At 35.7% G+C, this 22,628-nt stretch overlaps 1 protein-coding gene across 3 annotated transcripts in view; it reads left to right on the forward strand.

The window, feature by feature from the left end:
* DCLK1 (doublecortin like kinase 1) overlaps positions 1–21,651 on the forward strand; it is a 310,171-nt gene extending 288,520 nt beyond the window's left edge. For 2 of the 3 annotated variants that reach the window (XM_075919169.1, XM_006134224.4), the window contains 2 exons: positions 2,921–3,034; positions 17,344–21,651. In XM_075919169.1, coding sequence (XP_075775284.1) covers positions 2,921–3,034; positions 17,344–17,508 — 279 coding nt within the window. In that variant the 3' untranslated portion in view covers positions 17,509–21,651. Of the gene's footprint in view, positions 1–2,920; positions 3,035–8,007; positions 8,082–17,343 lie in introns of all 3 variants that reach the window. The other variant, XM_075919170.1, reaches the window with a different exon arrangement.
* Positions 21,652–22,628: the final 977 nt, after the last annotated feature.

Here is a 22,628-nt window from a genome sequence, read left to right on the forward strand (position 1 = left end):
GTCAAAAGGCTTTCCCAGGATTTTTATTTGCTCTGATTTTCTTCTGTTGTTGTTTATATAATGGCATCTTCATATGGCACAGTTGGTACTGGAAAGGACACTTTTTGTGACCAGCATGTGAAATGGATCTGAGTGCTTCAAGGCAGTAGGACACAGGCAATCCTGAGCTTTGCTTAAGTTTTTTTTTTTTTTATTCAATTTATTTTTCTTTGCATCTTTACATGTCCTTTTGTGGAAACTGATGCAAATATAATGCATGCGCTGTTCTTGATTATTATTATATACAGAAATGACACTAGCAGCCTCTGTCTGTTAGAGCAGTAATTGACTGTTTGCAGGAAAATCCAAATTAGACAGTTGTGACAGTAAACAATTGTACATTGAAGTAGTATGTTGTAAATCCTAAGTCAAGGTCTTCAAGAGTTACAAGTGATTTTAGGTGCTTCTGTTTCTGGTTGTCCAACTTTTGAGACCCTATGTAGGGGCCTATTTTTGAGAGAACTGGTGCTCCACATTTTCTGAAACTCAGGCCTCTTTAAGGTGTTTTTGAGTTGAACATCCAAAATCACCAGTCACTCTTGACAGTTTTGTCCCTCATCTTACAGATGAGACCACTTGTGAGGGGAAGTGTGTATATCAGATGGTTAACACATAGATTGAGACACTTACTAGTGAATGCCCTTTTGCGGAGGGGGAGAGTTAACATCTGCAGTGTCTTGACCGACTTCCTATTTGGAGCATTTAGCCTACATACAATTCCTCCTGTGGTTTCTTGTGGGCATGATATTCTTCTTCACTTCCCAACATGTGCTGTACCATTGCTGTTTGATATTAAGCAGCTGCCATGTTTCATCCTACATGTATGTCTGTTTTTAGATGTTGGATGAGGTGATTCCAGTTTGGAACCTGAATACCAATATAAAATGCACATTAGGTAATAGCAGTAGTAGTTAGAAAGTGTTGCACTGGCAGATTAATTAATGTCTTATAACTTTGTCACAGCTTGAGCACTTTGCTCAAAAAATGTATCCTATGTTATGTGGATCTTAAATATCCCCTCTGGAGCTTAGGTTGTAGGTTTCCCTGTTAAAAGTACTAGAAAATTTACCCGGTATTGCTTGGGTCCTTAACGCAAATCATGGTTTTTTGTTTTTGTTTTTGTTTTTGTTTTTAAAACATTGTTCTCAAGCAGGGCTAGAAATGAGGGATTCTGTACGCAGGCTGCTCTGGGGGCAGAGAGGAAAACCTCTGCCCTTTGTCACTGCAGCAGCTTGTGAGACATGCCCATCCCTTGCCACTTCAGCAGGAACAGCCAGGGGAGGGGTGCATGTCTCCTGGCTGGAGAACACACAGTCTCACACACACTCGGAAATATGTAGTAGATATATACAAACTCTCAGAAATATGTAGTAGATAGTTGTCCCGTTCTCCATCCTTGCCCCCTACTGGCCCAATGGGGTTATAGCTGTCCCAGTCCCTATCGCTGCCCCCATGTGGTCATTCTTCAGTATAATTGTCGCTCCTAACAGACCCCTCCTTTTCCATTTTATGAGAAACAATTGAGTTCTAGTTATATCTCATTATCCTGGCACAACCAAACCCTTACCTTGCTTTAAGTTATGATAGGAAACTGCATATCAGATATGATGGTCCTAGTTCTCACTATTTAGGAAGAGTTCTTGAACAAATGGACAGACAGACAATCGCACATTTCTAAAATATATAGTAAGATTACACTGATTATCAGGACTATAGTGATTCTTGTGACTCAATCCTTTAAAAATTGAGATGCAAGTTTTGAGGATTTGTTTTTCCAATGAAGAAGAGGAAAGAGTTTATTTTGTAGACTAGCTTTCTTCTGGGAAAGATCAGGTTGGAGGAATACAGGTTATTTTAGGTGTCAGATCTACTGCGTGAAGTCTCCCTTCTCCTAGATAATAATTAACAATGATATTTTTTAAAGCTGTGCATTTCACCATATTCTGCCAGCTAGCACATGTTATTAAGGAGTGAGGAAATTTTGAAAACCAGTGTCACAATCTACCAACCAAACTAACCTTGTTACTATATGCTCACAAAGCCAATGATTTACATCAGCGACTATGTAATGTACAAAGTGCTCTCAGAATTGTTACACAGACAGAAAAATGAATGTCTGTTCTGATCTTGATCTGTTACTTCCCTGTGTTGTACTTTTGGTGCTAAAATGCTTAGTTTAAGCTTGTGATTTGATTATTGATAGCTACTGATGCAAAGAAGAGCCCCTTGTGCAACTAGTGTATAGAGCCAGTCAGCAGGACAGGGTCCTGCAAGACCTGCTGCTATAAGAGCAGGAGCGGGTGGGAGTGGGATTACAAATAATCCTGCAAGGGGCTGAAATGCAGTAGTTCTACAGGTCCGTCATTTTGTATGATTCAAGTTTACTGTTCCCTGCCACCTTGCATAATCTGATGGTGGGAAGTTCTTTGTACTGCTCAAGTGGCTCTATCTGACCAGACCGTTTGGGCCCGTTACAAAGGCCTTGTAATTTGGTCTTTAACTTGAACTGCTAACTTGTATGAGAACTACAAACTGCCTTGTCTTTTCTAAAATTTTAACTCAAGTTTAGAACATGCTTTTTCAGAGGAGACACGGCCACAACTGACTCAAACATTTTGTTTTTCCTGCCTGAGGCCCATGTTTCTTTACCCCGGTGTTCCCTATAGCTGCATAGGAACACATGAAAATGGAGCTGTTCCATGACAATAAGGTTTCTTAGAAATACCTTAGATAGATTTATGGAGAAGATGACATTGCATTAAACATATCTCAGGACAAATTTTTATTAAACTTTTTACATCTGCAGGTACCTCCAGGATCACCTCACTATCTCCCTTATTTTGCATTTTCTCTATAAAATTTTTTTTTTTTTTCTCTGCAGGATGATGGCCTTCCAGAGAACGAGCATCAGCTTTCAGTAGCTGGGAAGATAAAGAAGCATTTCAACACAGGGCCTAAACCCAACAGCACAGCAGCTGGAGTTTCTGTCATTACAGTAAGCATCTGAAATACACAGCTATAACATTTTAAAAGTGCCCACAAAACAGTTGATGTACAGAAGATGACACCAAAAGACAGCAAGGGCTTGTACTTATTGTAAAGTGCTGCCCTCCCTTGTAGCAGAAACTACATTTCAGATGCATTTCAAATGCAGCTGTGCAAGAGGGTTGCATACCGCACTACTCACAATATGTTAGCTGCATCCCTCCAAGCAGAGGTTAAATTGGTTAAGCCCAGGTAAATTTTATAGGCACATGCAGTGCAGTATATGCCTCATGAAAATGTCTATTTTTTCTCCAAGATGAACACCTCCCAACCCTCTCTCTCTCTCTCTCTCTCTCTCTCTCTCTCTCTCTCTTTCTCTTTTTCTCTCTCTTTCTCTTTCTCTTTCTCTCTCTCTCACACACACAAACACACACGGATGATATTCAGAATTTTATTAGATTATTTATGCTAGTACCATTAAACAGTAACTATCTGTTTTATCCACGTTCACATCTTCTACTTATTTTTAATACATCTGCCTGTGTTTTAAAGCTTTCTTTTTTATTACTCATGGTAATGTTAATTCTCCAGATAAAGTCACCAAAAAAAATCAATGACACATTGAACATAACCATTCCCATATCCAATTACTCAGTGTTTGTTCCCAGCTTCCATAAATTGCAGATGGTGTGACTGCACGTGTACACTGTCTCGTACTGTTTCCACTTTCATGTTCCTCAGCTCGGCCCCTCCAATGGTGAGTTAAATCAGCATGAAATAAACTCAGCTCAACAGGCACAATCTGGCTTGCAGGTGTGAACTATTTGTGAAGCAAAATGGATACTTTCTCAGAAGTATTTAAGATTTCAAGCTGTGCCTCTCACTTTTTTTTATTAAAAGCTATTTCAAAACAGAAACAAATTGCCCCTCATGCTTTTCTCTTAGATTTCCAACTTTCTTATGCCATCAGCCAACATGCAGTCAGCATTTTTAATTTTCATTTTCAAACAATAATGCCACGGTTACTCTCCCACAAATAAAACATCACATACTCTCAACTCATTGCTCATATGAAATGCAGGTGTGTTCTGAACAGTCTAGTTCAAACTGTGTTCTTTTCAAGTGGACTGCCAGCACGCTTGTCCATAAGAAGTACTGCTCAGGTCCTTTTTGTAAGGTTTTCGAAGCTTAAAAGATGGACACTATGCTTCCCCAATCTCACCTCTTACACTTTTTAAAATATTTTGGTTTGTCCCAGTTGATCTGGAAATGGATTGTTTACAGCAGTTTGCCATTTTAGTAGTGAAAAAGGCATTGGTAAAGTGAATATTTCCATTGACAAACATTATAGAAATAAATGAAATAAAAGCAAAAACACTCACTGAATTTGGTAATGTACTTATTTAAATTCTAATACATTTAATGAGAGCATCCTTCTGAGTGGATCCTATACCGTGGTGTGGTTAATTCTGGAGTTCTGCCTCTAAACTAGCAGTATTTTTAAAATATTGTTATAAAATCCAGAAATTAGTTTAATTGATTTCTTTCAGTAACCTTCCTAAAATTGGGAGCATACAAACATCTGTCGTGCATGTGCAAAATTTAAGGCAGGCTAAGCAAATGCTGATTTAAATATCAAAAACCTTCTATATATTATGTGTGAAACACATCTTAATAAATAGAATAAATAAAACCAAAGGCAAAAGAGCAAAAACTTTTAGCCACTGGCCCTGCATTTAAAAACAGTTTAATGCTAGTTTGGCCTAGGATAGCTATTAAAATTTTACTTTCAGGAAACTCCTTTTTTTAACCTATATAATGTCAGATTATATTGATGTAGAACTATTAACTAAAGCTGTTCTAAATGTATACTTTACAAAGTATATACTCCTCAAATGCTGGAACATATTGTTCAGCACATAAATGTAAAATATGTATATCTTGACCCTTTAAAAAAAATCTGTTTTATTGCGCTGGTATGTGTGTATACTGTAGCTTATGGAAAGGGATAGCTAAAATACATTATTTAATTCTCAATTCAACTTCATGATATTCTTTATCATACATATACCCATATGGTAAAATTTATCATGATATGGGGGTCTAGCAAAGAGCTGTGTGCTAAACCTTTAATGCAGAGCTTAAGTTAATAAGGATTGTATGTGTTAGCTGGGCTGCCCCTCCCCCACTCCCAGTTTATCTTATTAGGTCAGTCATTTGCAGGTGTATTTTATTTATATATAAAATACTTTTAGTAGACTGTTGATTTCTTTAGTAATGCTCTAATATATTGTATGGACCCCTTTTGCTGAGGCATACATTTGCTTTGGTTATATAATTCCCAGTAAGAATAGTATATGTTCATCCGGGTTCCAATCCTACAAACACTCATGTATAAACTTTACAGTTGTCATAAAGTTAATCATTTGCATAAGTATTTGCAGGATTAGGGCCCTAAAACAGGTATGACCAAAATATTTCATTTGGAAGCTTCATAACTATATGTTTTTTGTATCTAAAACTAATATTTCACTAAAAATGTAAAATGCGTATTTAATAGCAAACATATATTAAATAATCTGTTTAAAGTTTAGCACTAGAGTTTTTGTTGAATTCTCGAAGGATGCCGTCACACTCTTTCCTTTGAATATTTTAAATTAATGACTCGACTGCTTAGTTATAATGTCTCCAGCCACTAAAGAAGAGAGCTGGTAATTATTTCTCAAATAAAAACAGATGTTTTGAAAGAGGTTTTTTTTTTTTAAAAAAAAACAACAATACTCTGTCAGTACCCCATGGGTTTGTAATGATACTCTTTCTGTCTAAAATAATCAAGACAAAATCTAAATCAATTTATTTAAAATATTTTAGTATTCAAGGATGTTTTGCAATACATTCTATTAACGGAGTATAGTTCAATTTGTGCTTATGTCTGGAATGTTAAAGCTTTGCCTGTATGTTGTCACTTTTGTGCTTGTTTTTTTGGCATTATTAAGACAGAAGAAAAGACTAATGATAACATTATGTTAGGGTTGTGTGAGGTCCCTGACTTGGCTAGGGGAGTAAATCCCAGCTTGAGGCTCAGGGGAACCATGTAGCATAAAGAAAGAAAAAAGCTGTTCTGACAGCTGATGGGCTGCCAATGTGTCTAGAAATGGTAACCAATTCCTCTGTCTGCAGCATTCTGACTGTCGCAGGCGGCCTCTGTCGTCTGTGGAAACCAATTGGTGCTTCTTTATCATGGAATGGGGGTGGGAAGAAAGAGGGAGAGCGATATTTAAAATGCATTATAGCAATTATAAAATAAAATTAAAAGTGACATTTTAACAGTGGGCTTTTCTTAAGCTGTGGAGAAGAGAAAACAGCTTTAGTCTATTAATTTTGCTCGGTTTGAGGAAGAACCTATGACTTAAATGTCATTTCATATCTGTTGTTGTTCTATCATTATTATTTATAACTTGTTTTTCTTAGCCTATAATATCCATGGTAACTAAAATGTTTGTTTCAATTCTGCTTAGGTAGATGTAACATTTTAAAATTCAAAGAATAAATCCCTTCCTAAAACACGAGTAATAACATTCAGTTAGTTTGTAGTGCAATACTTTTTATTCTATTTTTTCATTACGTCTTTTGTGTACTTGAAATGCAGTATAATAAAATGCCAGCAGATGGCAATAGTAGATCAATCTACTAAAAGTCAATGAAAAAATGAAATATAGCTTCAAGGGCCACATCTTTTGAACAAGTAGTATCCTTTAATTCTAAATAAGATGAAATGTACGTCGATTTAACGTCACAGAAAAATATTAAATCTTTCTCTTTGCGTTTGTATTGAAAGTGTTAGTTAAATGTACACTTAGATGCAAGCTGTAGTTTAAATAACTAGTATATAGAGATATCTTGACCATCCTGCCTCAATTTAGAATTAGTAACACTCTTTAGCAATACACCAAACTCTTAGTGAAATACACAACGGCCTTTCCATTTGTAGGGCAAAATGTGAAAGTTATTAAATTTTTCAGATTAAATTGGGCAGTAATGCATCTGCCATGTCTGTCCCCCCACAATTATATCTAATCCTCTGTTGAAGGCTATCCTAAACACATGTTAGTGCATTGTAGATAGGCTAGAGAAAATAATACATTTTCCTTTGTTCTATGCACATTCCTCTGCTGATGATAAATTCAATGTAGAACAATATATACAGCTCAAAGTTATATTTTTAAGCACACACTTTACCAGATTTTTTTTTACGTATTACTAAGTTCATTTTCCATTTTGACTTTAATTGATGTAATTTAGTGAATATTGTACAGCACAGCTTTCTGCCATTCTTTTATTAAGCCCGAGATGTAAGGTAAAATATTAAACAATGCAATGCTGCTCATGAATCTGAAAAGTCTTGCTCTCCAAGGCTAACATTTAAAAAAAACCAAAACAAATAAAACCAAACCGGAATTGCCATGATTGATGGGGTATCTTAACCGGATTCTTTTAATCATACACATGCCATGATTATAAAGTGGTCTAATTTAAGCCTCCTGTAGTCTGTGTAGCCTGCTCCATGGAATGGCTAACACTGTGTTTTTAAAAAAGTATTAAACCTCTGTTTAATTGCAAAAGATACTTTTTTCATTACAATTATGTGCAACTTAAAGGGGCACGTCTATCTTTCGTGATAACAGGATAATTGTTATACTTTTAAATGAATGCTTACTGCACTGAGTAACCTATTTCGCAAACTCAATTTCAATTTAAATAAAATGGCTTCTAATATAGCAAGCTAGAAGCTAGGGCTAGTTTCTTTTTTTCTTTTATTCTTTTTCTTACTTTTTGTCTCCAGTGCATAGATTCAGGGTGTTAGATAAGGGCCTTGTGAAACTGAAAACAGTAAATATATTAAATAAGGAACAGCTTGGTCTGGAGTCTTAATTCTTTAGCATTCTATCGATCCACTGAGTTGCCCCATTTCTCTCTGCTCAGCTGGACCACGGGTTTACCATCAAGAGATCAGGGTCTTTGGACTACTACCAACAACCAGGAATGTATTGGATAAGGTATGAGATGGTGCAGCTCCAACAGTCAGTGTTTCCATGGCAACGTGCTGGCAGTCTCCATTAACCAGTTCCTTCAGTGGATAAACATGCTTTTTGATTTGTTATCCAGTCCATATGCTGCTTTATCAGTTTCATTTTAATCTTGATTGAGATGCCACACCCCCTCATTCCCTTTCTTCACCCATTATTCACACTGACATTGCCAGCTTTCTCTTCATCGCACATGCTCAGTATCAATTTTCCTTATAGTTAAAAGGACAGTGTATATAGAAAATCTACTGGATATGCTGCAGCAATTCTCCCCCTCCCCCACTCCATATTGCTGGTTAAGGCATCTGCTTCCTGTGCACTTCTGTTTTTAAACACATGGAACAGCAATAAGATCTCAACATTTTTTTTTCCCTCTTCTGTATGAGATACGGCACTATATACTGTCATTTTTAACCTATCAAACACAATCTTTACCTTAGATGGAACAATGCATTTACCTAACACAGAACTAGAAATGCTCTCAAGTTTACTGAAATATAATGCATTGTATGTGCTGGTAAGCTTGTGTTTTCTAATTATGTACATTTATTTTTGTTCTCTTTTTATTTTCAAAACCCCGTGTAGTTTGTTTTTATTTTTAGCAATATTGCATGAATCCATTTTTAATATTTTCCTACTTTGCGTAACTGTTTCAGGGTTGTTACTAGTTGACTTGACCGATACGATAAAATGGGACTTTGGCTGGGATGGTTTTTCTGAGGGTAAAAAAGAGGGATTTTGATGATAGCTATTGTCAGGTGCATACCTCCTCAATCAGTCAGGTGGTGTTTTCATCAAGTGTTTATTTGCTGGCTATTGTCCCCTTATTGCTCATAGGATTTTACTTGTGATAGCTGGAAAGATAAAATGAGTCCCAAGTGAATACTTTTTCCTAACACTTGTAGTTGTTCAAGCCCAGATAAATACTTTTCATTGTGGAGGGTGGGGGAAAGCCTATTCTGTGTAAGGAACAATTCTACAAATTAACTTAATTAGCAAAATATATACAATAATGTAGAAATCTGTTCCTCATATCATTTCACTGATTGCTTGGGTCAGTTTACAGCACAGTTTCTACAAAACTTATCAGGCCCCAAAACACACAAAAAATATGGCTGTGAAAATTCAGTATATTTTGAAATGGGTGTGGAGGAGAAAAACAGCTCTTCCTCCTTGTACCATTCAGACATGCTGGCTATAATGGCTAATTCAGAAATGGTTTCCATACAAGTGCTCAAATTTCTACTGGTTTGTGCAGTTAGCACCTTGTTACTTCATCTTTTGTGCTTGAGCATTATTGACACTTCTATAAACCACGGAATGTACTTTATTAATCTATTTTCTCAATTGACAAAGTGCTTCAGGGTATACTAGTAAATAAAATTTTGTGTACTTTGTAAAAATAACATCCTAAATGAGATCTCACTATGGCATCTGCTCTTTCTCTTTATTGAAATGGAGGTAATAAGTTGGAGGTTTAGCAAAGTGTAAACTACAGAAGTCTTACTGTAACTGTTTCATTTTGCTCACCAAGAAAGATTATATTTTGAATCAAACAGAACTTTATCAAAGGGTTTAAAAGATTTTGTTCTGACTAGCATCACTATCCATGTTGAGCCTGCACAGACTTTTGCTCATATTATCTTTTGTTTTTATAGGGAAGACAGAATAATTGTTTCCATTTATCATGTAGGTATCTATTTAAATAATTAAAAAAAAAAGTCTCCAGCCAGCATCAGAGAGAGCAAATCACTAAAGAGAGGAATTTGTAAAAAAAAAAATTGAAATTTTTTAAATCTGAGAGACCTTGACTCAGTTTAAATACTTAGCCAGGTTTTAAAATAAACTGTACATCCGCAGGCTTGTGGAAGATTCCAATCCAGCAAATAGGTAAATAAATAAACATATAAAAAAAGCCATTTGACTAAAACGCTAGTAATGGCTTCCATCAGCATACAAAGTGACATATCCTTGAATAATGGGCTGGAGCAGACTGGTGATAATCTCTCTTATTCACATATAAACTGCTGTTTTCCAGCTGGGGGCAGTAACAATGTTTATAATTAGTGTGGTTCTAAACAGTGCACCCAGCGTATGTAACCAAATTGGGAAATTGGTGCTAAAAACTCAGATGTATATACGTAATTAGGAAATGTTATAATACCAGATAGTCCCAGAACTAACATTATTATATACATGTTATCTGTATAGATTGCAAATATTTCCTCTTTCATCTCCATAGGAACAGGAACATTCAAATAATCACTGTAGTGCTCAGTATTTTAATGTGAAGAGTAGAACTATTTTCAATCAGAAATTGTATATGATATTCATAGAATTTTCCAAGTTCTTAATGATAACACCTTCAGGGTTATACAACAGTTCATTTGCCAACAGCCTTGAAAAAGCATGTGTGTCACAAGTATGGTCCATATATGGAGGCAGACACAAAGAGAAATTTAATGCTTACGTCTTCTTTCATAATAGAGCTTTTGATTTCTTGTCTATACAACTGATCCTTTTTTTCATTTGATCCTCTCACATTCTCCTCCAAAAAAGACAATAATTGCCTTTTTAATAAACCAGCAAACCATTTCCTTCAGCCTACATGTATTTCTCCATAATGTGCTCAAGATTCCTAATTCTGCTTTTCAATGCTAACTTTGTCCCCCTCAAAGCCTGCTATTCTTCCTCTGTTGCTACAAAGAGCCCTGCAGTATTTTAAATGTAATGTCTTTGTTTCCAGAAAATATTTCCACACGGAGATGAGATAGTACACTTAGAAAAATCTCTTCCTGAAGTAACAATTGCAGCAGATATTGTGCATAGAGACTGGCAAAAGTATTACACGGTGTTTTATGTATACAAATAACAGACAAAGTATGATAAACCAGTTCAGTAAAAGCAGCCTAGATAAAAATAATGTTAGATCATATAAATTGTTTAAGTCCCAGATGTGATGGAAGTTTTAAAAGCTGCATATTTTATTGTAGGAAATGTACTCCCGATGACACGTACTTTCCTTTTCTGCCATTATAGATGAGCACTCTGGCAGTGCAGATCAGTGAACACCTACAGTGCTCTTTATGCAGAGAGATTGTTTTATAGCAGCACCCTTTAGTGACCTACTTTCTAAAAAGCCAACAATCAATATACATTTATTGCAAGTTATCAACTTATTGGATGTTCACCGACAAAACAAACTAACAAAATTCTGACAGATTTCCTCTTATAAGAATCTCCACTTAGGGTATTTAATTGAGGATTTTTAACAACCTGAGTGTTTGGTGAGTTTGCTGATCTTCATGGATGTAAGTAAGAATTTTAAGAGGGAATGATGCCATTGCCCTTAAGTCATAGAAATCATAGACTAATGGAACTTGAAGGGACCTCGAGAGTTCATCAAGTCCAGTTCCCTGCCCTCATGACAGGACCAAGCATCATCTAGATCATCCCTGATACATGTTTATGTAACCTGCTCTTAAATGGAGATTCCACAACCTCTCTAGGCAATTTATTCCAGTGCTTAATGACCCTGACAGCTAGAAAGTTTTTCCTAATGTCCAACCTAAACCTCCCTTGCCACAATTTAAGCCCATTGCTTCTTGCCTATCCTTAGAGGCCAAGGAGAATAATTTTTCTCCCTCCTTCTTGTGACACTCTTTTAGGTACTTGAAAACCACTATCATGTCCCCTCTCAGTCTTCTCCTTTCCAAACTAAACAAACCCAATTCTTTCAGTCTTCTCCCAAGTTTTGCACGGTGCCATGTATAGGTACGTCACATCACCTATATAACTTGAGCCCCTAAACAGAAGCCCATTTTAACTTCAGTACTTTGCATAATTTAGCAAGAGATGGTCAGTGCTTGCTTTGCCTTTGAATTTCCTTACTCTTGCAGCTTTGTTTGAATCTAAACATTTTTTTAACCTATTGTTGACCGTGTTTTTGAACCTTTTGGTTTTTGAGCATTTAAATTGGAATATTAAAAATACTCGAGAGCAGGTATACCTAGAGTACTTAGTATATCTTTGCAATTTGTCCACTGGCATGCTATACACTCTAGTGAAGATAATATATCAAGAAAATGTGTGGGAAAGTTATTGAAATATTATGTAATGACAGTGCCAACTGCATTGGGCTTATCCATTCACTTGTAACAAAATTGTAACATCCTAACAACACTAATCTATGTAATTATTGACTTTTAAAAACATGATGCTCACAGTAGCTGCATTTTTTCAAGCTGAATAACTCAATTCAGATTCTAAGATCCCACTCTGTTCATATCGCACCTCATTCCCCATTATGTCTAGTACAGTCATCTACACCTGGAACAAAGTCAAAATGCTATATTTCTAAGTTATGTTCCCTTGTTCAGATGTAAGTGGTTGCATAAGTCTCAAGGTGGTGGGCAATCACACTTTATCACAATGTTTACTTTTTTCAAAGAATGAAGCCTTTCTGTAAATTTGAGTCTGGTAAAAACAAACATCTTAAGTCATTTAAAATCTCTCTCCCACTCTGTGACTAAGAACCACAACTGATTTTCAAACTCGGTAAAATTGCACCCATGGAATTTTGAACCAAGCGTCATATACAGGTAATGTGTAAACCAGTTGAGAAGTCCTATCCCCACAGAATGGAGATGTTAAATAATAAAGATAAACTGAAATACAGAATTCTGAATTAATGTATTATACTATACTATACATGCACTATACTTGCCTTTATGTACCAGTACAGTATGGAGCATAAATGAAACTGGATGTTTTAAGGTATGTATGCGAGGGACAACATATATATACTGGATACACCTATGAAGAAACAAACACAAGAACTCATGCTCTGACACTGCAGAACTGCTTCTATTGCTGCATTTGTGATCATTTTTATCACCACAAAATCTACTGTAACACATCACATAACATATTGAGGTCACCAAGCAGAACCTTATGAAAGTAGAATCAATTTACCCAGCTGGGAACATCTAAATATATGTTTTTAAAATAATAAAACAGGAGTAAAATGTCAATATTTCACTAGTTATGTCAATTTAATTTCAAATGCTAACAAAGCATCTCCAAAATGGCAAGCACGTTACAAATATTTCCCTGCAGATGGAGAGTGAGAGAAGGAAAGGGTTTCTTAGATTAATGCGTGAACAGCTGCATCTCCAGTTCAGTCTCCTAGCTGGTATGAATAATGGATGGACTCAGAAGCAAAATGCACGCTGATGTTCTTTTATTAATGAAATGAAGATTTTTTTGGTGACTAACAGTAAATTAAGAGAAAAGAAAAACAGTCACATTAATAAAATACAGTTACTTAAATCCAGTCATTACTGAACTGACAGAAAATATGGCCTACCTACAAAAAAGGGTTCTTCCCATTGCAAATCTAGCACATATTTTAAAGAAAATGTAGTTGTGAGCTCCTATCCAGATGCACCACATTCAACATTTGTCATGGAGAAAAACTGAGTGGTTTGGGAGTTGTGCTACAATACCATTTCGAGGGCAGGAAAAAGATAACACACATGAAAAAAATCTTGGCGTACAGGCAAATGCTCCATATTAGTATGATCAGTATAATGATAAAAAATACATCCTGGTTTCTTCAAAATGTATAATACTAATTCACATAAATAGCTTGTTGGCCATTTGGTACTAGGTGTCAGAAATACTAAATGTTGATGCAAAATACATTTGTGCTTAGTGAAGGATGTTTCAGACCCATCAGCAGCAAACTGTTGAGGGCACTCCACTTTCCTGCTATTGGATAAGTAGCTTTACGTTTCCTCAGATGGATTGTAAGAGGACAGCTACATCTCTTGAGTAAATAAGCTATAGTTTCATTTGGTTACCGCCAATATAATCTGGTCCTCAAAGTTCTCCCTCTCTCTTCAAGCTGAGAGGGAAAATGCTAAAATATGGTAATGAAACCTGGGATTTGCAGTCTTGTGAGGCATAAGTGTATTTCAGAGCTTCTTATTATTTATTGAAAAGATATCTTAAAGTAGAGATGCCCTGAAAATCCATAATAGACCAGTTCATGCACCAATGAACCTTCCAGCTCAATAGCAGATGGAATAATAAATCTAATAATGTAATACTATATTTGTTGAGCATCCAAGCAATGTATTTAAGAGGCCTTTGTTACAAAACAGGTTACCAATTTTAATGACAAATTAACTATATTTAGAATAATCCCTGAGGTGAGATGAAAAGAAAGCAAGTAAAAATATTATTTACAAAACATGCCTTCTTTTATTTCTGCAGTGCACAGCACCATTTGCCCATGTTCCACACAATTATTTGTTGCTTTCTGAACTTCTTCAGAGGAGAGAGATAATTGTGGCCTCATAAATAAAATATTTTTAACAGTGCAAGTAATTCAACATTAGAAAAAGCAACGGTCATAGTGGATTCTCCATTACTGACCCTTTTAAAATAATGATTAGGTGTTTTTTTTTTCTAAAATATATGCTCTAAGAATTGTTTTGGGGGGAGTTTCTATGGCTTGTATTGCTCAGGAGGTCAGAGTAGATGACCACAATGTGTTCAGAATGCATTTTAATGAGATTTTGTTCTGTTATAAAAGTCATAGGTTCAAAGTGTGTGACCCACACCTAGAACAGCATTGGCCCAATCCTGCACCCTGAGTGGGAGTTGAGAATGCTCAGTACCTCTCAAGGTTGAGTCCATTGACAGAAGCAGAGACAGTCTGTGCTATAATTACAATATATGAAAGGCTGGAGAATGAAACCTACTATGTTGTATTTTCATCTCAAATTTATATTGATCGAGATTCCACCACTTTTCTCTTTCTTGCTTTATGCATTTCTCTAATGAGTCATTTGCTTGGGTAAAAGGATTGTTGGTGCCTCTCCAAGAGGGAGTAAAAACACATAATGCCACAAAGCTAGAGACAAGTCTTTATAGATGAGAAGCAAATTGATGAAATTCAAGAGAGAATTTGGGTTGAGTATCAGAAAAAAACTTCCCAACAGTGAAATGTGAGATGGGACATAAATGCTAAAATTGTGGTCTAGGAAATAATCCTTAATTAGTAGGGGGTTGAATTATGTGACATAATAGCTTTTTTATACCTCTGAATGTTTGATCCTATGAAATTAAAAGTACCCATTCATTTATTTGTGTGTTTCATAAAATGGCCCCTAAAGATTATTTAACAATGACAATGGAGTAAACTTTTGGATTTTCCATTACACACGAAGATTACTTTAAATGCAATAAATGTCATGTTACTTAGTTATCTGATGGGCAGAACTTTTTAGATGGTTTATAATTTTGTTCTTTTTCTGAAAAAAAAATCTAACACTGGATTAGACTTCAAAATAAACTACGTTCTATTCAAAAGTATCTATTACTTCAAGAATAACTGTAGGGTGACATGGTATGGTATAATCTTTAAATAAACTCCTATATCTTGTAAATGGGAATCTGTAAGTTATAGAATAATAATATATGCCATTATTTACAATTTTCGTACAGAATTATATACCTGTATGCTGTATATTTACAGTGTGTAAATTATCTAGATATTAATCTATTTCACATGAAAATATAATCATCAACCCAGTTGGTTTGAGGCTAAGAAATGTTCAGGATACTGAAAAATACTAATTATTTTTTTAAAATAAAAGTTCAGTGGTAAACAAGGATATCAAGTTTCATTGTTTTTAACTTTTTAATAGTTTGATATAAAAATAATAGTTCAGCAATTCAGCCTAACTAAATCCATTTGCTATAGTGGCTCTGTACTCTGTCCATCTTTCTGTCTTTATTGCATCATTTTTGAAACTTGATTGCATTATTTTAGGGCATGGATTGCTATAATGCTCTTCTGCACTACAGTGATGGATTTAGTTTTCATTTTGTTCTCAAAAATAGTCTAGCTTTAAATGTATCTCTGTTCTCTGATGAGGCTCACAGTATAAATGGTAAATGTTCAAGAAGAAAAATGGTCACGTATCTCCCAAGAGAAAACAATAAACCCTTTGAAACAGCATAACCGATTGGCTACATTCATTTAAAGAGTGACACTTATGCTAGGGAAAATTTTTCTTAATATCAGACTTAAAACTTCAATCCATTCAATTTCTACATACAGTTATCCTTGCCTCTCCACTAGAGATCAGATACTTGTGAATGTTTTAAGGACTTTCTCATTAATGTTCCTTCTTTTCCATTTATCCTTGATCCTGATTTTTGAAAGCATACCATTCAGGAAAACAATTTATTTCAATATCTGTTGTTGTGCTTTCCTGAATAAATACCATAATGTTGATTTTATAACATCACTCACTGTAATTTCAAAGTGACTACAGAATAAGATCCTATATTCTAGATTATGGGTGAAATCCTGGCTTCCTTGGAGTCAATGGAAAAACTCCCATTGACTTCATTGGAAGATCAAACCGAATGAGAAACTTGTCTGTGACTTGCATCAGTTTCATTACATCATAAATCTTGCACAGTAGCAGGAAATATGTCATGGGAGGGGCCAAGTAAATTGAGACACCTTTGGAAAAAATAATTATTTTAGATAAAAGAGTGTGGACTTTACTTAGGCCATAGTCTCTACTTCCTTCTGGGCAAGGTGATCAGATTGATGCAGTCTTCAGAAAGAGCTCATCAGTGTTCTCCCCCAGCAGCAGAGCCTTAAATGATTTAGCCTGAGGAAGTTTTAAAGAGCTGAGTTAGCGTCTTTCGTTACCTTTCTTAACTGACAACTTCATCACAATCCATCTTTGTTAGACAATCTCACTGATTTGAACATTGGTGAATAGGTATCAACCTTGACTGGGTCATATGGAACAGACAATCCTATATCTATACTTTGTAGGAAAAGATTTATATTTTGAGAAGGAAGAGAGAAGGTCAGCTGGTATTTGGCTTGAAATCTGGATTTATTACCCTATGAAATTAATAGCATCCAGCAGTTGAACATATGGCATCTTTATATATGGTACTAGATACACATGATGTCATGTTGCTGTTTAAGTTTTGGGAAATGTGCTTTTTAAGAAGTTTAGCTGTGTTGTGTGCTAAACCTTTCAAAACTAACTGAATCAGAACAGGTTTAATTTGGCCTGAACATTTATTATCCCTAGTATTTGCAGGCCCACATACAAATGCATGTTTTTCATTAGCTTTGCATTTCACACACAGCCTAATTTCATTTATTCTCATTTTATGCCCCTGCCAGACCACCGCTCTTGATAAGGAGAGGCAGGTTTTCCGACGAAGACGCAACCAGGATGTGAGGGGATGTTTTAAGGCTCAGCAAGCTCCACCGGAACTCAACTCTGAATCGGAAGACTATTCACCGAGTTCATCCGAGACTGTTCGCTCACCTAACTCACCCTTTTAATAAAACACTTTTGCTCAAAGTCTTGGCTTAACCCTTTGAGATTCTGAAAATCCTCCCAACATGTGTGAAATGATTACATCTGATCTATCTAGTACTAATGTTTGAATCATGGAACAGAAAAGGGTGTTTACAGTATCTTTGTAATAATAATTTCCTAACTGACTGAAATGATACTTGTGCTCTGTCTAGATTGTGACTTGCTGCTATGATCCTCAAAGGGTTAAGACTATTTTGCATTTTTTTAAAGATAAGAGCAATGAATGTTTTCCTCAGTCATGCTAGGACCTGCAGTTTGTAATTTTAGCACATGTTAACCCTCTGAGTGCATAATAATCTTAATCTTGATGGCCCACCCTGGGGCTTTGACTTCCCTGCACATTCCTTCTCCCCCCCCCCCCCCAATCTCCTTAGTCCTTTTCCCAGCATTCTGACCAAAACCATATCCAAATCCTACTCCATTTGAGGAGTTGCGAATAGGGGCTCTTTAAAATTTTGTTTTAGTGCAACGTATTCTATATTTCTATGATATTCTACCACAGAGTGCTGATCTTTACTAGTGGGTACCATACAAGTTAATGGGAAATGGGTGATAGGACTGCCTCATAACACTCTACATTAGGTGATGTGATGATACCATCAAAATTGTTGCTTCCACATTATTGGCTGCTAGTGGCTGTTGTGTAGTAGTGATAGAGTCTTGAGAAATGGGTAAAGGGCGCATTCTATCATGCTTTGGTATGTAAAGATCTAGTTCTAAGACTTTCTCCTGCTACACACACATGTACAGATGAGGGAAAGCAATTAGTTTATCTATAGCACTGGGATTTTGAAGAGGAAATGCTCTCAACATAATCATGTTTTTTCATAGATACACTGATTACAATGAGGAGAGAGACTTTTGAAAAAGGGGAAAATCCAACATTAAAGGAAGGAGAATTACCCTTACAATAGCTACAGTATTTATAAGTTGGAGGAAATACCTGTCATGTTCATATTTAAGAAAAGCCATTGGGTGAAATCCTGCTGTCCTCGTTCACATCAATGAGAATCTTATCTTAGAGTGGGAAAAACTAAAAACTTCATCTAGCATATTTGTGCTAGTATCTACAGAGGGGGTGTGTATGACAGAGAAATACATGTAAAAGGGTGTTAAACCTCAAGTCCATACATTAGAATTTAATTTCATCCTTGTACAAAGAAAGTCTAATTTCACAGAGAAGTTCTACATCACAAACTTTGTTTCAGATAGGATAATTTGCGTGAAAACAGCCCCACGTTCACAAAAGTGGCCCCAGTTGAGTGAAAAATGACACATTTCCAAAATTATGAATACATATAAGACCTGTGCAGAAAAATATGAACTTTGATATTTCACATGTTGTCTCTATGCTTTGGGTCTGTGTTCACAGGAATACTGATGAACACAAAGGTAATTCTGAAGTGGAGGGCATGTAGGATTCATCCAACTATTGATTTGTGTTCCTAAAGTACCAATCATTAGAGTAGCCAGGTGCCATTTATTTTTGCAGTCTCAAAAGATTCACTGATGGGCATATGTGTAAATAATTTAGGTCAATCCTTTTCTCTTCTTTATGATGTGCCCACTTGTGTATGTTTTTATATATTAAACATTTAACACATTTTGAACAAGGGAACCTCACTTCATTGGCTTTCGTTCAAGTGAAACCAACCTTTGATTAGAGTTATTTGGTTTGAATCTATTCATTTGATTTCCTGGGAGGATCCACGATGTCTCTGCATAGTCCCATTGACTTTAGTGGGATGCTGCACACGATGTGTCTCAGTCAGATTACAGGATTGACGTATTTATAGGTAACAAAAGAATCATTAACAGAGGAACACCAGCAGAGAAATTTAAGCAGGATTCTGTAGAACTCCATAGGGATAATGGGAAGGAGGAATGAGTAGCCATAGCACAAATAAACTTCAGAGGTGGGAAAGTGCTTCTTGGCAATTGTGCTTCCCTTGTCAAGGTCATGGGTCAAGGGGAAAGGATGAAAGAGCCTATCTAGTGGCAGATAATCGGACCCCACACAACCACCTCTAAAGAGTCACTGCACAAAGAGGCTTCATTGTAGATATGGAACCATATATATCCAGGTGTCACCTCCCTGAGAAGCAATACCAGAGTAATTGCATTACATATGGATCCTCTACTCTGGCAGAATAATAGATAGGATTTGGGCAATACTAAGTGTGCACTTTTACACGGGCCTAGACCCTGAGCTGGTAAAACTCAGTGTAACTCCATTGAAGTCAATGCTCGTTTACAGCAGATGATTTTTTTTTAATATAACCCCTCACATTATAATGCTGCCTTCCCTTTAGGACGGATGCAACTTGATACAAAAATAAAGTTATGCATATGGCAATCAAAAGTGCTAATTAATAACATGTTTGTTGACTATCAGCAAAAAGTTGGCAGTTTCAAAGGAACAAGATCAATGATCATTTTCCTGAATCAAGTAGAGAAGCTGGAAAAAAGAAACTATAAAGCAAACGCTTCATCTGATGTATGCGTAGTGTCATTCGAAATTCATTTGCGATCTTCCTGTCTCCTTTGCTTTTGTTTTAAGCTCCAGGGCTATCAATAAAATAAGATGTTTGGCTCTATCATATACCGTATTGCACCACTTAAAACTTATATAAAAATAATCCCAGCCCCTGAAATCTCCAGTCATTCTCCAGCCCCTTGCAAATTTCTGATTTTTGGCTCACGTTTTACTGACAAAGGCTAGAACATTTTACAGGTGTATTATTTATCCCCCTTAGAGAATGTGCACAAAATTGTCAAATGGCACATTTTCATGGTTTCAAGAAAATCTATCTGAATATTCTAACCGTTTTAAAAGAGAAGGCCATCCACACTGGATTAGAAAATTAAGGTTTCATATAATGAATGGTCAATGCTTGTTTGCCAAAGAAACACAAGGTCAAGTTTTGCTTCTGTTTACACCTTTGTAACCCCCCTAGGATAATGGGTGTAACTGAAGATAGAATATGTGATCCTGAGAATATCTAAACTTTAATCAAGGAAACTTCACAGATTGGGAATTACAGTTTCTTATATGAATACACTTAAAAATCTAATATGAGAGTATATAGCATAGTAGTCATTTTGCTGTAAACCATGCCAAACTCACTTTACACATTTTATTGGTGCTAAACATTAAAACAAAAAAGAAAATATGCATTGCATTTACATTGTGTAAATGCAACATTCCATTATTTTTATGCATATTGCAAATTGACTATCTCTTCTAGTGAGTTTACCTGCAGTAAACTAACTTTCTGATAAATGTAATACTCATATGTGGTGATACCGTTCCCATCTTTGTGCACCTTGAATATTGTGGTGAATAAATTTAGAATGTGATTTATCAGGTGAAAATGGAAATCAGCATTACATATAATCTTACTAGCATTTATCTGTAAAAAGACATAGGATATTATAGATGTACTCAGAGGGTTAACAGAAAAGCACAAGGCATGCTGACTACATTGATGTATCCAAACTGCTTTGCTTTTTTAGCCAGTGTTTGCTAATTTTTCAGAAAATTCTTGGAAAATTTAAGGTTTAAAATAATTTAAGTGTTGTTGTTCAAGAATTTCTATAACCAAATTAATCTTATTTTTAGTTTAACTTCTCACAGGAATCATAGGTATCATTAATGCCGTGTAAGTCTGTTAGTTATAAATTCCACTAATTCCACAAGTGATTTCAGATTTTTTGTTAAGTACTTAATATAGAGCCTACAATGGTGGCATAGGTGACTGAGACCGTCTTTCTTTGTAATTTCAAGAGAGTCCTAAGAACCAGCTTTTCAGTTTGGTAGTGTACTAGTGAGGGAAAAGCAATCTCATTACATGCATTGTGTAAATCTTTGTAGATGAGAACTGTTCATATGAATGAACACACATTTTTTTTCTTGACATTGTAGCAGAAACTGTTTACTTGTTAATGATCAACCAATACATTAATTTGCTTCAGACTGTTACAGGGAAAAGTGAGATTCTAGTAATTGAAAATGTTATTGCTTTACAGTATCCCTCATCTAATTTAAATGTGGTGCATACTACAATAAGCAAAGCCAAACCTGTGAATAAACTACTTAAAAAGTGTGGTGGTTCTGTATTCAGTGGAGTGCTTATATACAGTAGTATGTAGCACTGAGAAAGCTTGTTAGGTAGTGTTGAAGTAGAAAGCAATATATGTAATATGAATAAGAGCTAAATTGTAATCCTTTAACCTCTGAGACATATTTCATTTATTTATTTATTTATTTATTTATTTATTTATTTATTTATTTATTAAAAAATGGCTCTGAGGGTCACAATGCTACCATATGACCACAGGTCAAGTACATTAAATCACTGTTATTTGCTGCCCCATGGGACACATTAGCAAATGGCATCCCTTGTATTTAGTTTAGATTGTGGGCAGAGAGAGTTTTCTTAATAGCATTGCAGTGCCTGTTAGCACTGTCATAGATAAGGCTGTGTTAGTATTTCCATTATAAACTCCAAATCTCAAAGATTTTTAGTTTGATCATAAAAATATGCTTTGGGCAAGTATATGGCACATGATTCTTCAGCTTTGAGTGATTCTTCTCCTAAAATATGAGGGAAATCAGCTTAGCCATTTTGACATTTATGTTTGAAAAGCATGTATGAAAAAGGGAGATTCAGATCATTTATGTGTGGGTGATTAAAAAATGATTTCATTTTCAGACACGTTTTATAGTTCTGGACTATGACATCATAGAATTCGAAGGGATCTCAAGAGGTCATCAAGTCCAGTCCGCTGCCCTCTTGGCAGGACCAAGCACTGTCTAGATTATCCCTGACAGGTGTGTCTCTAACCAGCTCTTAAATATCTCTAGTGATGGAGATTCTACAAACTCCCTAGCCAATTTATTCCAGTGTTTAACCACCCTGACAGGAAGTTTTTCATAATGTCCAACCTAAACCTCCCTTGCTGCAATTTAAGCCCATTGCTTCTTGTCCTATCTTGAGGCCAAGAAGAATATTTTTCTCTCCCCTCCTTGTGATACCCTTCTCAACACTTGAAAACTACTATCATGTCCCCTCTCAGTCTT

Source organism: Pelodiscus sinensis, chromosome 1 (assembly GCF_049634645.1).
Source record: "Pelodiscus sinensis isolate JC-2024 chromosome 1, ASM4963464v1, whole genome shotgun sequence".
Taxonomy (NCBI): domain Eukaryota; kingdom Metazoa; phylum Chordata; order Testudines; family Trionychidae; genus Pelodiscus; species Pelodiscus sinensis.